The 16,755-nt window shown below is 54.4% G+C and overlaps 1 protein-coding gene across 1 annotated transcript in view; it reads right to left on the reverse strand.

Annotated features, from left to right (window-relative positions):
- Window positions 1-16,755, reverse strand: part of Med27 (mediator complex subunit 27) — a 183,424-nt gene that overhangs the window by 566 nt on the left and 166,103 nt on the right. The window contains exon 7 of the mRNA XM_027942550.3: window positions 1,640-1,717. Within this exon, the coding sequence (XP_027798351.2) occupies window positions 1,640-1,717 (78 nt within the window). The remainder of the gene's footprint in view (window positions 1-1,639; window positions 1,718-16,755) is intronic.

A 16,755-nucleotide genomic window follows, 5' to 3' on the forward strand; every position in this document is an offset into this window, starting at 1 on the left:
ACCCCGAGTTATCAGCACAGAGAGGGCAACTCTCCCTGGCAGGGAGGCCCTGGGGCAGCACCAACCACGCTGCACGGAGCCTGGCAAGGACCCTCTTCTGGCCTGCTGCCAGGTAGGGGGCATGGCCACGTGCCAAGGGAGTCTAGGAATAGCTGACGGCTGGAGAATTCTGCATGGAGGGCACAGCGCCTTCTAATCTGATTTCTGAGGTCACTGCTCACTGTCAGGATGTGGCCTAACACTCTGGGAAGGGGTAAGTGGAGACAGCCCCAGTGCCACCAAATCACATAATAAGCAGCAAATACACACTTTAATTCAGAGAGCAGAGAGCTTTCGGGCATCATCTATAAGGATGAGATGCACATAACTCAATTCTCAAACTCAAGGAGATTTGCTACCAAAAAACCCCACCCAAACAAAGCAAAGAAGCCAAACACCCAACAGATCCAAACGCACGACAACTGAGCCAGTTCTCACTGTGCAGGGGTGCAAGACTCTCATCAATTAACATTCTCCTGAATTATGTCGACAAGAGAAAACGGCTATCTGAAGAGGTCAGCTGAGTTACATGAATCCCCTGCTTCAGCTGGGCGGTCCTCGAGATGGCAGAGTGCGGCCCATCCATGCCACCTCCGTCAGCAGGGTGGCCTGGGGGTTTCTACAGCAAGTCACGAGGAGGTCACCGGATCAGTCAGCTACACTGCTTATCCTCTGGTGCCAAGCACGTTTGCATCCTTCCCAGATCCCCAAGTCAGAGCTGAAGGGAACGGACGACCCAGAATGTGAGACTAAAGCAGGCCTCCCTCTACCGGGTGGCTGCTGGCTGCCTGCCCTCTTGCATGTGGAGGAAGCCTTCATGGACTGCTCCTTGTTTGCCCTCCTAACATTAGGAAGCCAAGCGATGAGCTGGGCTTGTCTTCTGAGCAGTGCGTGACAGGCTTTCTAGGAAGCCCGCTGGTGGAGGCCCACGTGACAGGATGGATGGGACCAGAGACACCCACCTGGCTGTCAACAGTGATTTGCACTCACTAAAGGGAAGTCTGAGGGGGTTTCTACCAGGCAGCCTTTCCAGCAGAAGACAAAAGGCAGTTCTGTGGGCAGTGAAAGATGGAGCCTAGTGACCCAGCGTATTCGGCCAAGTCTGTGCGAGGCGAAAGAGCTGGCAGGGTCTGCCTTGGACATACAACGCAATGTCACCCCTGGTCAGGCCAATGCCAGGGAAAGGTCCTGACTGTGGTCTCTGCCCAGAGCTGCGGTGTGAGTACTCCCACTGGGTTCCGTTTCAAGCCAGAAGAGTTTGACTAGGCACTGCAAACCTCTGAACACCCCTCAAGAGCTGCCAGGCTGCCGGGGGCTGCCCTCACTGCTAGCTGCTCTGAAATCCGAGAACGAACTGTATTGGGTGCAGCCAGCCGAGACTCACCACTGCAAGCCTGGGGCCAGGCACAGGACCTGGGTGGGGCAGGTCAAGAGCCATGTGAGAAACTTTTAGAGGATCCTTCTGTGACCGCCTGTCCAGCCACGACAGGGAGCCCGCGGTGCCACCTCCCACCCGGCTCCCATGGCAGCCCACGGGCCGAGGGTGCAGCTTCCCCCCTCAGCTGCGTGTGCACACTCCAAGGCTCCTGAAGCCACTTACCATGAAGGACCTGACCACAACGTCTGGCATCTGGGGCAGCTGGTAGTGGAGCAGGGCAGTGGTGGCATGGTCTGTCACCTGAAAATGAAGGACAGTGGCTGGAGTCAGCAGTCAGAGATGGCCAGCGGGATGGACGCCTCCTTTTACAGGCACCAGCCCTGCTTTTGGATGTCTCTCAGAGAAAAGGACATCTGAAATAAAATCTTGAGTAGGAAAATTAGGTAGCAGAGTTGGGGGCAGAGAGGGGAGGAGGTGTGTGTAGGCAGAAAGGACAGTCCCGGAGGGAAGCGGAGTACGGAACGGCCCTCCACAGAAAACCCGGACAGGCTGGAGCGCTAGGGGTGGGAAGGCAGTGGCCTGAGGCCAGTGGGGAGAAGGCAGGGCAGACCAGAGGGCGGACAGGCCTCCCTGCTCCCGACACGAGGATGCAGGCAAGGAGCCTGGCGGCCATGCTGGGACCATTCTCCCAGCAGCACGCAGGGTCTCCTCTTGCTCCCTTAGATTCTCCCTGTCTCCTAACTTGTAGCCACGTGGGCCTGGTGGTCAGGGAACTGCTGATTTATGAGGACCCTTCCTCAGGCCTCATGGTGGCTACCTTCCCAGGTGTCTCCAGCACTTCGTGGGCCACACCCACATCTCCACTCCATGGGCCAGGAAACTGCCATAGCAGTTTCATGACCAGTGGACAGGGCACTGCTTCCTGACCTTGACTTAGCTATTCATCCTTTCTGCCACTCAGTCCTTTCCAAAAGACAAAGGGTCTGGTCTGCGATTCTCTGCAGGTCTGAAATGTGATGACAACATGAATCGCTAATGCCTGCTATCCATCAGCAAATTAATAGATTCTACTAATTTGATAGTTGTGTTCAAACTAATGGTTTATTTGATTGTCCTCATTAGGGATTCTTGGCATTATAAATGTTGTGGTTAAAACAAAACAAAACACAAGAAAACAAAAAACTCTAGACAAAAATCTTTGAATTTGAGAACAAAAATAAACACAGGTCCAAGGTGTTCATTACCAGCTGGCCTGAGCAGTAGTCGCGCACACCAGCAGGGGGCGCCAGGAACACTGTGCTGACCCCACTCAGTGGGCTGTGCGTGAGCCTGACACTGGTCCCCACACCCGTCAGAGAGGCTTCACCACTAGGTATGGGGACAGCCTCCACAGCTGGGCTTTCCAGGGCCCTGTCTTCAGCCTCCTGTGAACATAACCTCAGCTTCCCCAGGATAAAATGGGTGTGCAAGTGACACCCTCCAGTAGGCCCAGGAGGCTGGGAGGAGTGGCATGGGAGGGGCCCTCCTGCCCAGCCGTGCCAACAGCCCCACCGGCTCTCCGGCCAACTGGCCTGCACCTGCCTCTTTCCCACCAGACTTTCCAGGGCAGCCTGGTAGCTGGTGAGCCCCGCTACGTGATCAGCTCTGTGAGCAGGAATCACCTGGTTCATGCTGCGACTATCAGGCCTGGAATATCACCAGGCAAACAGCAGGTGCTCAATACACATGTGTTGAGAAAAAAATGCCCACTGCCATAAACGTGAGGCTGGCTTTCCTGCAAAGGCAGCCGCAGCTCGTGTCCCGTGCTGTTGGGGAATTCTCACTTTCCAGCTGGGTGGAGCTTTCTCCCCCAAGGGCCAAGCCTGCTTTATTTTAAGCATTTTGACAGACAGCTTTCTAAAATGAGCAATGCTTTTTTTCTTTTTCTTTTTTTTTTTAACAGTCGCAATGATAACCTTGCAAAATGACTGGTGGTGGCAGTCGGGTGAGGGGAAGAGCCGCATGAAGCTCGGCAAACAAGGCCCGTGGGCTTGAACCTGGGCTTCGTTCTTGCCCATCCAGCTCCCTGGCTAAGAAAGCCCACGAAGTACCCTGTGAGGTCCACGGACGTTCCCTGTACCTGCGTGTGCTGTCACAGAAAGGAACAGGGTTCCTGGAAGCTCTCTCCTGGCCTCCCCAGGGGTTTTCCAAGGCCCTGGCTGCAGCCTGCTCTAGTGTGCAGCGAGCCAGGCTGGGGTGCTCTGGGCAAGGCTCCTTTCCCACCCAGGGCACTGTCCACTTGCACCAACTCTGGGTGGCCCCCCGGGAGGGCACAGGGTTTGCTATACCCACAGCTGGAGCTGATGACCCAGAGGCACGGCGAAGGCAGGAAGCTTTGCTCAGCTGGGCTTCTTTCTTTTCACAGTTTTAACACAAATGATCAACATTTAGAATCTGCGAGCTTCACTTAACTGCCCCCCCCACCCCTGCTTCTCTGAAGGTCTGGGATCTTGGGCAGCCTCACAGGTCAGTGTGGCCACGTGAGGTGCTCCACACAAGTCCAGCCCTGGCCTGGCCTCACTCTGCCCTACCCTGTGCAGGTGTCCACCCTCAGCGGGATTGGGGTGGTCTCTGGATGGAGCCCCGTACCTTCATCCAATGCCCCCAGGGTCTCACTTCTGCCTGCTTCTTTCAGCATGGGGCCACTTGGCCTGTGGTCTTTGGAATCTGGGGCCTCGACTCAAATGCCAACAAGAGCATGGCCCCAAGATGCCCTAACCCAGCCCTGCCCAGCCCTGCTGTCCCTGCGCCTCCCGCCTGGCTTCCCAAGTTCCGCTTGAGTGCATCTTCCCTGGGGTATAGACCTGTGTCCACTTCCTTTTCCTTTCCTCAGCTCACCTCTTACCTTGACCTTTCCAGCTGAACTTGAGCTGTCCAAGCCATCCATGAGATGAACCTAGTTTTGATCACCACTAGGTGCTGTCCCCAGGCCAGGCTTGGTGCTCATCGTAGGGCCATCTCAAGCACTTTACAGACCTGCTCCCCGTGGCCTTGCTAAATGACCAGAGCCAAGGCTGTCCCTGGGGCCTCTTCCTACCACCACTCTCAGCAGCCTCAGAGCCCCCAGGTACATATCTTGTTCCTCCTGTGTCCTCTCCCCTGTTGCCACTGCACAGCCTAGGCTGCGTCTTTCCTATCAGGGTGACCAGAAGATCCCGAGGGCTCTTTCCAGTCCTTTCTCAGCAGCAAGCGCTGGGAGAAAGGGTGTGGGCTTGGGGCATGGACCCTGGTCCTGCCTCTTCAGAAGGCCATGTGGGTATGCAATGTCCTCTCATTTAGTGGTGGCTCCCCCTCCAGGAAAGTGGAGAGGCTGGGGCCAGCGTGAGGACCAGCACACGATGCGCAGGTGCTCGCCATCCAGCAGACATATGGTCACCCTCACACCACAACTGTCCCTGCCTCCCAGGGAATAGGAGGCCAAGGCTCCCTGACCCTGGAGCCCTGGTCCTGCTCCTGTACTTCTACCCTCGGGTCCCTGCCCACCCGCCTTGCCAGCCTCCCCTCCTGTCTAGCTCCTATTTCTTCACATCAGAACCCACAGAACTGGCTTTTTGTTGTTAGAGATTTTGGTTAGCATCAGTTCCCCTAACTTGACTGAACTCTGCCAAGTCCCCAACAAGAAGGTCTCAGAAGAGGTGGGTGAGCAAGGGCCTGACAAGGGTGGGGATGAAGGATGAGGGCAGTTGAGGCTTCCCTTTCCTGGCACGTGGGGACACTTTCCGGCTGCCCTTGCCACAAGGTTGGGCCACGTGGACAGTTCTAGTCAAGGCATCAGGAAGAGGAAGTGTGCATGCTACTTCTGCCTGGAGGCTGCGAAGGGCAAGCATGGGTTCTTCATGCCAGTTCTCCACGACAGTGTCACCAGATGGGGCAGGCTGCCTGCTGGCTGGGTGGCATGTGGCTTTCCTCCAGGCAGGCACTCTCGCCCCGAGAGAAAGCCCTCTGGAGCCTCGCCTCTTGTCTGGGGGATGAGCTGTGGCCAAGCAGCCCCCTGTGCAAGGTATTGCTCAGAATGTGGCACTTGGAGCGGGCAGGCTGGGTCACCTAGGAACGTGTTTGAAATATGCCCAAGAGCAGAAGCCTTCTCAGGCTTCTCAGAAGTAGTGAGCCTCGGGGGTTCTTACTAGGGACGCTGCGCGCACAAGAACAGCAAGAGACACACAGTATCTGGGGTCCTGCCAGCAAGCGGGGTTCATGAAGGAGGCTGCGAATGGCTGAGGCCTGGCATTTCCAACTGCCTTCAGGCGACACCCAGGCTGCTGGCTAAGGCCTGGCTTCGAGAGGCCAGGCTGGAGCACGTCCTGGGTCCTACTGGAAAATGGCTTCAAAGGAAGAGGCATTGGATTCTGGGACACAAAGAAGTTCCAAAGCAAGACAGTTTCTTTCTGAAGAATGGAAGTGAACAGGATCCCTCCAACCTCACAGTGGGTGCTGTGGAGTGTTAGTGACAAGATCTTGCATCCGAGTGGCCAGGTTTTCCTTATTTCTGGAAGGTGCATTTTAGGATCACAGGATAGTCTATCAACTGACAAGAGCTACTCAGAATGAGAGCTTATAGGTACCAAGCTCTATCTGCCCCTAAAGTAACTCTTACAAGAATAGAGGGGGTGTAATTTCCCCCCCCTGGATATTGGGGATGGACCCAGGGGTGCTCGACCACTGAGCTACACTTTAGTTCTTTTTGTTATTTAAAAAAAATTTTTTTAAGATGAAGTCTGACTAAATTGCCAAGGTTGCCTCAAACTTGCGATCCTCCAGCCTCAGCCTTTGAGTAGCTGGGATCACGGGTGTGGCTCTGTAAGTCTTAGAGATCACGGAGGTTGGAAGACGTCCAGAGGTACCCAGTTGGCGTTTGCACACAGATCCTGCAAGACCTGAGCCCCACCCCTCCCATCTCCCACTGCAGGCTGGTGCCTAGCAGCATCTCACCGTGTCCCAGTGAGGTCTCTGGAAAGCCTGAGTTACATGCAAGGTGCAGGCCGATATGCACAGGTGGCAGCTGTGCAGCAGGCTGCCCAAGAGCAGAACGAGCCGAGTGACCAGGGACACCCCCTCTAGGTACAGCCGGAGCTGCGTACTAAGGCTGTTTTGGCATCTGACTCCTGGGAGGGCATCCAACTGGTCTTTCTCTTACTGTTTGGCATTCTGGTCAAATCCAGTCTCCTTTTCAAAAGGCCTAGTATACAGTATTATCTTTTCTTGCCAAATGGTGGCAGTTTTTTTTTTTTTCTAACACTGATGCATTTAGTTTCCCCAATTTCCCACCACCAATTACAGGAATATTTTAATGAGGGAAACAAGGCCAGCCGATGTGCTTTCTCCTCCCTTCCTCTTCCCTGGTGGCTCCCCTGCAGTGTCTGGATCCCGGAGGAGGCTGAGCTCCCCAGCACCAGGCAAGGGCACCGGAGAGGCTTACCTATAACCATCTTCCTCTTGGTCAAAGCACTCTACCTTCAATATATTTTTGTTTTACACTTTTTGACAACAAAGTTGTTTTTGGCTCAACATTGAAGATATGGAAAAGACAAGCCTGAGGCAAAAAAAAAATTGCTATTAACTAATTTAGTGGCAGCCCAGGTTCGGGTCCCATTGTGCTGTAAAGCTAATGAGATTCTGCGGGGAGATAAAAGCCACCTTGCTTTGCGAGGCGCCAGGGAAGGGCACTAATGCTACCAGGAGGGGGAGGGAGGATTCAGCTGCTAGTTGAGTGCTGGCTAGAAACAAAGCTTGTAAAAAGATCAAAGTGGACAGGGAGCCCTAGGAGAGGGAAGGAGGAGAAGCCACCAGAACAATGAGCTGACAGGACAAGGTGGCGGGAAGGAGGGAAGAGCGGAACCTCATAGCCAGATGGAATGGCCATACCCTGCAGCCTGGTTTCCCGGCTCAGAGCTGAACTGTGGTGAGTTACTTGGGAAGGCACCATCTGCAGGGCCTGGCCACCAACCTGCATGGCTTTGTTGACTTTACTTTCTGTTCTCTCCTCCTGCACAGCCAGGCCTTGCCTCGCCCTCACCTCCAGGCACCAGAAAGGTCAGGCGCACTCCAAAGGAGGACAGCTGAACTTGGAGAAGGACCTCTTTCAAGAGTCCTTGAACCAGCTGCCAGTCAACGTGCTGGGGAAGGACTGACAGTCAAAACAGTCTCACCAAGTTCCTCTGCCATATTGTGTGCAAGGAGCGCTGACAGCCTCCCTCCCAGAGTTTGGGGATGGAGGGCTTGAGAGCTATTTTAGCTAAACCAAAAACGGCACTGCCTGCAACACTGGTGACAGGCAGGTCGGTGACAGTGGGGCCTGGGCAAGGCTGGTGTATGCTGCACAGCCTGGTGGGAGCCCAGCCTTGGGACCCCACCACAGGTCATGCAGGAGCTGGGTGACCTGGGGTGAGGATTAACTGTCAAGGGCGGGCCAGTGACTGACAAAGAGCAAGCAGCCACCAGATGTGAGCCATCACAGTTTCATCTCACTTAATCTCCACAAAATCTAACAACAGAGGGACTTGTAACTGCCATTTATAAGTGAGGGACAAAAGTTGCCAGGAGGTCAAGTGACTTGCCTGGGCCAAGGAGCTGTGAAGCCGCAGAGCAGGGACGGCCCAGGCGCGTGAGCTTGAGTGCCAGACGCGAAGCCCCAGGCCTGGCGGCTCCCACTGCAGGTCTTTGGGGTTGATGTGGGGCTTGGGGGTATCACATCCACGTCTTCTCCCCCGGGGGGAAGGAAATCCATCACTCTTAGGGGGGGCTATGGCCGTAGTACAAGTCTCCCAAGTGAAGCCATGTTCTTGCCACTTGGAAGAGGTTCCCTCCACTTCTCTGCTAGAAGCTTCTTCCTATCTTGCCCACTCTCAGGTGCAGAGCCCCCGAGGTCTGATGCAGACGCCAGTGGGCCCTCAAGATGACTCTGGATTGGACAAGGCTCTGCCTGAGTTATCAAGAGGGAAACTGGGCCAATAGGAGGTGGCAGCACCAGTCTAGTCTGTACCCTGATTCATCAAGGGAAATAAAAAAAGTGTAGCATAAAAGTGAAGTGGGTGAGGGGGCTGGGGAGACTGGACCTCAGTGATGACTTTGGGACAAGAGCCGCTCTTGGCTCCCCAACCCTCCACTCTGCCGCGGGGGGCCACATTCGTTTTGCTTACATTCCCTTATGGCCAACCCCAGCCCCGCTTTGTTCTTCTGCGTCAGTAAGGGAAGAACAAAGGGTGTGCTGATGACACAGGTGACACAGGGAGGAGCAGGACAGGGAGGGGGACTCTCAACAGACCTCAAGCCCCAGCTCTCCCTATGTTAAAAGAAGGATCCACTGAGCCCCTTGAAGGGGAGAGTTCCAAGGACCATGAGGCCCGTTGCCAGCCAGGGCAGGAGGTGACACACTCTGCAGCAAGACTCTGGCTCTGTTTCAGGGGTGGCCTTGTATTTTCTTCCCCACCTTTTTCCTCAGAATTTTCCAACTATGTTCAACGTGGAGTGTTTGATTTAATTGAAAATCTACGATTCCTGCCTGGGCTTCTTAAACAGGGGTCCCTGTATTTCTCTAACCAGGGACCGTCTTCAGGGGCTCCTGAGCCTTGTAAGGTTGTGAGTCCCCCAAAGTCTAGTAGGAGGACCTAGGTGCGTTAACAAGTTTCACGAGGTGAGGCTGAGCAGGAACCACAGGCAAATGGACCACTGTGGGTACCAGCCTGCTTCCCATCACCAGGGACGGGCCTGGGGGTGGGCAGTGCCACGCCTACGCTGACCTGAGCTGGACTAGCGGCTTCAGCAGTTCCTTGGTGCTCTTCCTAATGCAATGGACTGATGGCACCAGGCTGCATTATCTGTAGCACACAGCCCTGGAGCCCAAGGCCTCCCCTGCTCAGCTAGGAGAGTGGGGCCTCCCACTATTAAAAGTATTTCCCCGCACGATTAATACACGGGGAAAGTTAAATACCCCAATGCTCAGATGGTGCTTATTTAAAAGGGAAGCCTGGTGGAGACCCAGACTCTGGCTTCCCTCCAACCAATGCTGGCTTCTACACAATGTGAAGATAAAATTCTCTTAGACCTGAGTTAAGGTGGATAAGGCCACATGGTGGGACAGAGGGGACTGCAAGGACAGTGGGCTTCAATCCTGGATTAGTCACTGATTGCCTGGGAGATCTTGGCTTCATCATACTCCCGCTGGCCCTCAGAGAGCATGAGGCTGGGATCAGGGCCACATGGTCCTATAGGTCCCTCTAGTCCTTTAGTGGACACAACTGCAGGCCACTGCTGCCTCAGTCACACCCCATGGATGGCAGTCACCCTCCAGGCCCAAGAGCAGACCTGAGACAAGCTCTACCCTCAGCCCTGCCAGGGATGAAGGTGAAGCTCTCTGTTCTTTAAAAAGCACAGCAGAGGCCAGGCTCAGTGGCACACATCTGTAATCCCAGAGGTTCAGGAGGCTGAGACAGGAGGATCATGAGTTCAAAGCCAGCCTCAGCCACAGTGAGGTGCTAAACAACTCAGTGAGACCCTGTCTCTAAATAAAATACAAAATAGGGCTGGGGATGTGGCTCAGAGGTTGAGTGCCTGAGTTCAATCCCAGGTACCCCCGCCCCCCCCCCCAAAAAAAAAGAAAGCCCAGCAGATTCTGGGTGGCAGCAGAGGCACCAGGTCCCTGTCCCACTCTAGGCAGCCACCTGCTGTGCTGCCATCTTCACAAGGTCCTCAGTCTTGGGGTGGGTAGAGGAGCTTGGAGAGCGCTGTGCTCTGAGTTGGAAGCCGCCTCTAAGCTCCAGCTAACAGGCATCAGGATGAGCATGTGCTATCTGGATGCCCTCACTCTGTCCCCAACCCAAAGAGGTCAACTTTACTTTCACTGGGTAAAGATACTTTAACGTAACAGAGGACATTAGCCCAGGAGCCAGAGCTGGCCTGGAGTTTTCCAAAGACAGATGTAGCCTTAAGGAAAAGGGCCCAGGGAATCTCTGGCTTCTGGAGGCAAAGATGGCAGCGCAGCGTGTTAAGCACGTAGAGAGACTGCAGCCCCGGCCAGCAACACTGCTCAAGGATGTGCGCTGGCTTCTGGAAGAATACTTCAGACAATCCCAGAAGCACTCATGCCACAGAAAAGAGGTACAGTTATTGCAAAATCAGAATGTGACGACCTCAGCCCTGAAAGTGGTGCTGGAAGTGATGAGGAGAGCTACAGAAGGAAGCTCCCGAGGTGGGGACGAAAGCAGGGGACTCAGCTTTTATTATGCAGCCCTAGTCTCTCCTCTGAACCTGGATTTGTGTGCCACAGGCTCAGCAGGCCTGGGGGCCTGAAGGGGAAGCGTGGCAGCCCGGGGACTGGGGATTACTCAGGGAGATCAATATTCCTCTCTCTGCCTGATGAAGGAGCCATCTGCATGGGATCTGCAAGCCTTCTACCTATCACTGGGCAAAGCCGAGCTGCTCTAGGGCGGAACCAGCATACTGTCCGGTCAGAAAGGAGAGGTGGAAACAGCCCCAGCTGCTCCACTGTTCCCCAGAACCTTGCTCACACCTGAGAACAAGCTGTGTCTGAGAAGGGAGCCCACATGTATAAAGTGCTTAAAACAGAGTCTGGCACAAACCAGGGCCTCCATAAACGAGCCTTCATTTGGTCTGGGAATGCCAGTCCTGCCTTCCTCTGTACTCCAGTCAAGATGACGCTGCTGCCTGGAAGGGAGGCCCAGACTCCCCGGGTCCCTGAGGGTAGACTGGTGGCAGACTGCCTCCAGTCATGGCATGTAAGGCCCCAAGGACCTGGATTCCAGCCTTGTCTCCCATCTCTCCCACCTGACATCCTGGCTGTGGCAGCTCCCTCGGCGCCATCTGTCCCTGCAGCTGAACTCAGGCCACCCCTCTGTCTGGAACGCTCTTATCCAGTTAAGCCCTTACCTTCTCAGGGCTCGGCCCAGGGTGCTTCCCTAGCCTGTTCCATCCCTTGAGGTGGGGAAACCCTGGCCTGTACTTCTAGCACAACCCTCAGGATACCCTGGCCAGTTCCTGGTCAGACCCGAGACCAGACTTCCCCACCCCAACACTGCCTACCTGCCACGTTTCTGTCTTCTCAGGCTCAGCTCGGAGTTTTGGAGAGCACCTTTGGGGAGTGGCTCTGTACTGGGTCCCAATTACCCAGGAGAACTCTGATGAGGAGAAGAGGTATTTATTTTTTATTTTTAGCCAGTAAGGGTCCAGGAAGGGGAGCAAGGGCATGGAAGGAGAAGAGGGCATGGGAGGAGAAGAGGGCACAGAGTACTGCGGGGGAGGAGGGCCTGTGGTGGAGCTCTCCAGGGTCCTGACCGCCTTCCACTTCTGCTCAAGGCCTCGCGCAGGGCTGAGGGGGGATACACATGAAGGGTCCTTGACATTTCTCAGGATTAAGGAATTAAGACTTTTCATTTAGATAAAAAGAAAAAAGTTCGATGCTTTCCAGATGGTAAAATGCCAGAATGTCGCTGGCTGCCAGGAAAGTCCTGGCCCAGAGACACCTGCATTGTTCCGCGCACGCTCGGCACAGGGCATTATTTCTCCAGGAATGCCTTGCAGTGAGAGAAACAGCCAAAGACTTCTGGGCTCCTGAGAATATCCAGACAGCACCACCTACTTCCCACCAGATCTCAGGCAATGGCAGGAGGAAGAACAAAGACTGCACGTGCCTCCCCTGCCCTGCTTCGCCAGCAGAACAAGCCTTCAGGGCAGGATACATCCATCTCAGGTGTTTCTGGGGGTCACTGGAGGGGCCCAAGCCCTCTCAGCACATTAGACACTGACCCAGGTGTGTGTGGCTGAAATTCCAGGATCTTACTCCCTCTTTAGCTGCCTCTGTGTCCAGGGGAAGAGAAACTAGGAGCGGAGCAAAGGAAAGATGGCTTTGGTGGGATCAAGTGGCTTTGTTAGGGCAGGTCAGTGTTTGGTCTGGTTTACGTAAACACCTGACTTAAAATGGGCCATGTGCATAGATGGCTGCAGATTCTGAGTTCCAGTACTCCCTGCTCCTGTGGCAATGCAGCAGCCACCATGTTACTGAGCACCTGCTATGGGCAACCCAGTGCCAAGCACTTCGCCAGCACTATCACAGTAAATCGTCACAACATGTACCCCCAAAAGTGGGTATGACAATTTCTCCCTTTTTATGGAGGAAGGACCTGAAGCTGGGAGAGGCTGAATGGTTCATGACAGAACTGGATACAAATCTAGAGTCCATGCTCTGAGCCGTGGTGTCCACTGTGAAGAGATGGGCAGAGGTGGCAGCAAAGACACAAGGAGAAGCAGTAGAGGAGGTGAGAAGCCTGTGGGCAAAATCCCAGCCAAAGGGGACGGAGGGGATGGGGAACTTCTGCAGGAGAGGAGGGCCACTGGCTACAGGCAGTTCTGAGAAGCTGAGCAGGACAGGGACTATGCTGTTAGGTCACCTTGTAAGCCCTAGAGAAACAGCCAACACAGCCTCACACCAAGGGTAAGCGGTGGAGCCAGGACCTGGTCACCTGTAGATGGCTCCTGGCCACTGTGCTGTAAGATCTCTCTCAGGGACAATCTCCATGTGGAGCACACAGGAAAGTCAGGCTTGGAATGGGATCAGCTCAGCTGGGCAGCCTGTGCTCAGGGTTCCAGACTGCTCAGCTGAGGGATGGAGGCTGGCCGGAGTAGGGGTCTTCTCAGACGAAGCTGTCAGTCCAGCTGGTGTCCTGTGCATCCTGTGTAGTCCCGCGGGAGGAAGCCACCGAGCTGACAGGTGACTACCCTGTGATCCCTCTGATGGCAAGAAGCACAGGCCATGTCTAGGGCAACTCAGGGTCCTTGAGAACATCAGCAGGCCAGGCCGGGACTGCCTGGTTCCCTTTCTACTACAACGCAGAAGAGACTGTGGGTACCTCAGCCATGGTCACACTCAGCAGTGGCCAAGGGAGCCTTGGAGGGAAAGTTCTGGGGGATCCCAAGAGGGAAACAAATGATCAAGTGTGACCTGGGTTTAGATGCTATATGTCCAGAGCCTTCAGAGAGAAGGTGGTGGCACAGGCTTTCTAGCAGGTAGGTGCCTGAGGGCCCCTCCTTGCTGCCCTCGGCTCCCAGGTCCCCGGACTGAGGCATATACTTATCTGGCCTGGTCAGTGCAGGCCAGCTGTCATCAGCTGCAGAAAGGGTGGCCCTCGGGGATGACCCTGGGACCACCCGACCTCTCCTTCCCTGAAACTGGTCAATATTCAACTACTGGTGCACGCCTTCCTCCTGCATGTCACTCGTCAGAGTCCACAGACGGGAATCCACTGCCTACATTAAGCTGCCCCCTTGCCCTCCCATCTGTGAAATTTGTCCCCTAGCTCTATCTGTTTGAGACACACTCATGAGGCAGCAAAAGAATGCACAGACGCAAAATGAAAATGACCCGACGCTCCATCTTTAAAACATCAGCTCTCTTCACTGGAAGACGCTGATCACAGCACTCAAGAGACACAGGCACGGGACAGTCAGAGGCACACAACCTGGCAAGAGCAGACACCCTCTGCCAACTTCTGGGTGGTCGCCGGCAGTGGGCACTCTAGGTGTGGGAGTCTCCTACACAGGGCCCTGGGAAGATGCAGACCAATATGGCCTGAGGTCTTGGGACTTTCAGCTCTGGACTCCCTCAGGTCCTTCACGAGTTTCCTGAGCGTCTGGGTGGTGTGAGGTGCTACAGCAGATGTGCTCAGGTAACATGGGTTACCCAGCCCAGCTGGTGAGGGCTCCGTTCTCCAGGAAGGCTCCTGTGCTTCAGGACTTCAATTAGCCTAGGTTGCAGGGGCAGATCCTCAACACACCCAAAATAATACTAGGGATTCCACTAACATTTCAGAGAACTGGGTCTTAGAGAGCTCACTCAGTTCCTTCTATTGAAAAGCACCCAGTGACCGCTCAGTAAACATCCTGGATAAAGCCTGTCCCCAGACAGGGCCTGGTCTTTCACAGGACCCGCATGAACTGGGCATCATCATGCTAAGTGAAATAAGCCAATCCCCAAAACCAAAGGCCAAATGTTCTCTCTGAAATACGAATGCTAACATACAGTGGGGGCGGGCGAAAAGAATAGAAGTCCAGTGGATTAGATGAAGGGGAATGGCGGGAAGGTGGGGAGATAGGAATGGGAAAGACAGTAAAATGAACCAGACATCACTTTCCTGCATTCACACATGCACACAGGACGAGTGTAGCTCCACGCCCTGTGCAACCACAGAACAGGAAGTTATGCTCCTGTATGAGTGTATGTCAAAACACATGCCACTGTCGTGTGTAAGTGAAAAGAACAAAGAAAAAAATGGACACGTGAACAAACACAGGGGTGAAGGAGTGGCAGCACCCTGCTGGACAGTCCACCTGTCCACAGCCAGTCCTGACAGAGCAGGCCCAAGCAGGCTACTCTCCCCTCTGTTGTGGGCAGAACGACTGTGGCGCAAGTGCTGGAGCTCTGTGGCCATAGCTGCTCTGCCCTTTACCTGAGCGGCTCTGACCCTCTCCCAGCCCTCCACCTGCCGCCAAGATTAACGCAGTGAGAAGCTGCAGGCTGGCTCCCGCTCCTGAGTTGCTGGAGGGAAGTGCACACTGTTGTGAAATGAGGGGGTTAAAGATCAAAACAGTGCCTGCCCCTGCAGAGTTTAAATGTCAGAAAAATACTAACACGCTTGAAACCTTTCCCGGCCTTTGTGATTCTGCCCTTTCAGAGGGTCCCCTTATTTCCAAGTCCCATTCTCTGAATCTACTCTGCTGGAGACTTGCTGGCTATGAAAAGCTGCTTCGCCCCAGGATGAAGCGCAAGAAGCCTCTGGGGGAGCGCAGCGAATGGCAGGCACCTGTCAGCAGCCGCAGCCCCACAGCAAGCTGTCTCCGGCCTGCGGCCACTTCCTCACTCAGGTACAGGATCTAACGAGCACGACAGAAAGGGCTCGCTGACAGTCAACGTCTGCAGACAAAAGGAGGCCAAAGTCTGCTTCCCATGGTGGAATTTGCTATAGAACCTCAGGTCTGTGGCTTTAACTAGGGAGCAGGCATGGGCCCCAGGAGAATCTGACAGGGGTGTGCTTCTATTGTCTAGCCTCTGATGCCATTTTTCAGAAGTGAAAAGTTTTGGCTCTGCAAGGTAGTTCCCTCCACTGCCCCTCCTGGATCACAGGGAGGAGACGACCTCTGAGGGCTTCCTGCCTTCCTAGCAGGCTCTAGTGGCCATGCTGCTACTGTCCAGCAGGAACATTTCCCCTCCAGTAAATACAGCCATGTGATGACTGCCTGAGAGGTGCAGCCTTGGGGCTCTACCCCAGGCCAGCTGTGTGGAGAGGGTGGTGGGGAAAGAGTCCCCCTCTCAGAAGAGGGCACAGCTGTGCATCTACCACTGTCAGGACATTTAGGCACCGTCTTCTGCCTGAGACACCCCCTTACTGAAGACCCAGAGCCTCCTGTGCACGTCACACCACCTCCTGATGCATGGATCCAGACGATGCTGGTAACAAGGTCCACCCTGGCCAGTCTACATGGCTGGGTGCAAGCAGGCCAGTTAGGGGCGAAAGGGAACGTTTACCTCCATGCTCTTGAACAAGGTCTTTCAGGAAAATGCTATAAGCAGCATCAATCAGTACACCCCAGATTTAAGTGGGTGGACAGGAAGAAAATAGAATTCTGAGAAATAGCTGGTCCTAAAAAGCAAAGTTTAGAACACTGCTGCCTGATCCTTCTATTTTGGCATTTTGAGTTTGAGATGCTAACCATCACCCACAGGCTGCTCAGGCTTCAGAGTCTGCCGCAGACGAAACAGCCCCAGCTCTGTTTAGTGCCAGGCCTGGCTGGGGCACAGGAAGTGCCACCATCTGACTGGGCTGACCTCACCTTGGCTGAGGTGAACACAGTGAAACCAGCATAGTGCACCCCAGCTCCCAGGAAGGGACCCTGACTGCCTGTTCTGCATGATCACTCCACCACTACCTTCTGCAAGCAAGGAGCGTGAACTTTCCGACAAGATGCCAAACTGCTCATGTGGTGGGAACCAGTTGGAAGCTTTTTTGAGAAAGGATTTAATCTAATTCTGTGCTGTATTATTTTCTAATACATTGCTTCATCTGGCAGCGATCAGGCAATGCTCTGATAGGAAGAGATGAGGATTCTTCCATCTACTAATTCCCTTTTATCTTTTTGGTACCAGGGATTGAACCCCGGGGTGCTTAACCACTGAGCCACATCCCCAGCCTTTTTCATTTATTTGTTTTGAGACAGGGTCTTTCTAAGTTGCTTAGAAACTTGCTAAGTCACTGAGGCTGGCCTTGAACTTGCAATCCCATTAGCCTCCCAGGTTG

The sequence above is a fragment of the Marmota flaviventris genome, chromosome 13, assembly GCF_047511675.1.
Source record: "Marmota flaviventris isolate mMarFla1 chromosome 13, mMarFla1.hap1, whole genome shotgun sequence".
NCBI classification, from domain to species: Eukaryota; Metazoa; Chordata; class Mammalia; order Rodentia; family Sciuridae; genus Marmota; species Marmota flaviventris.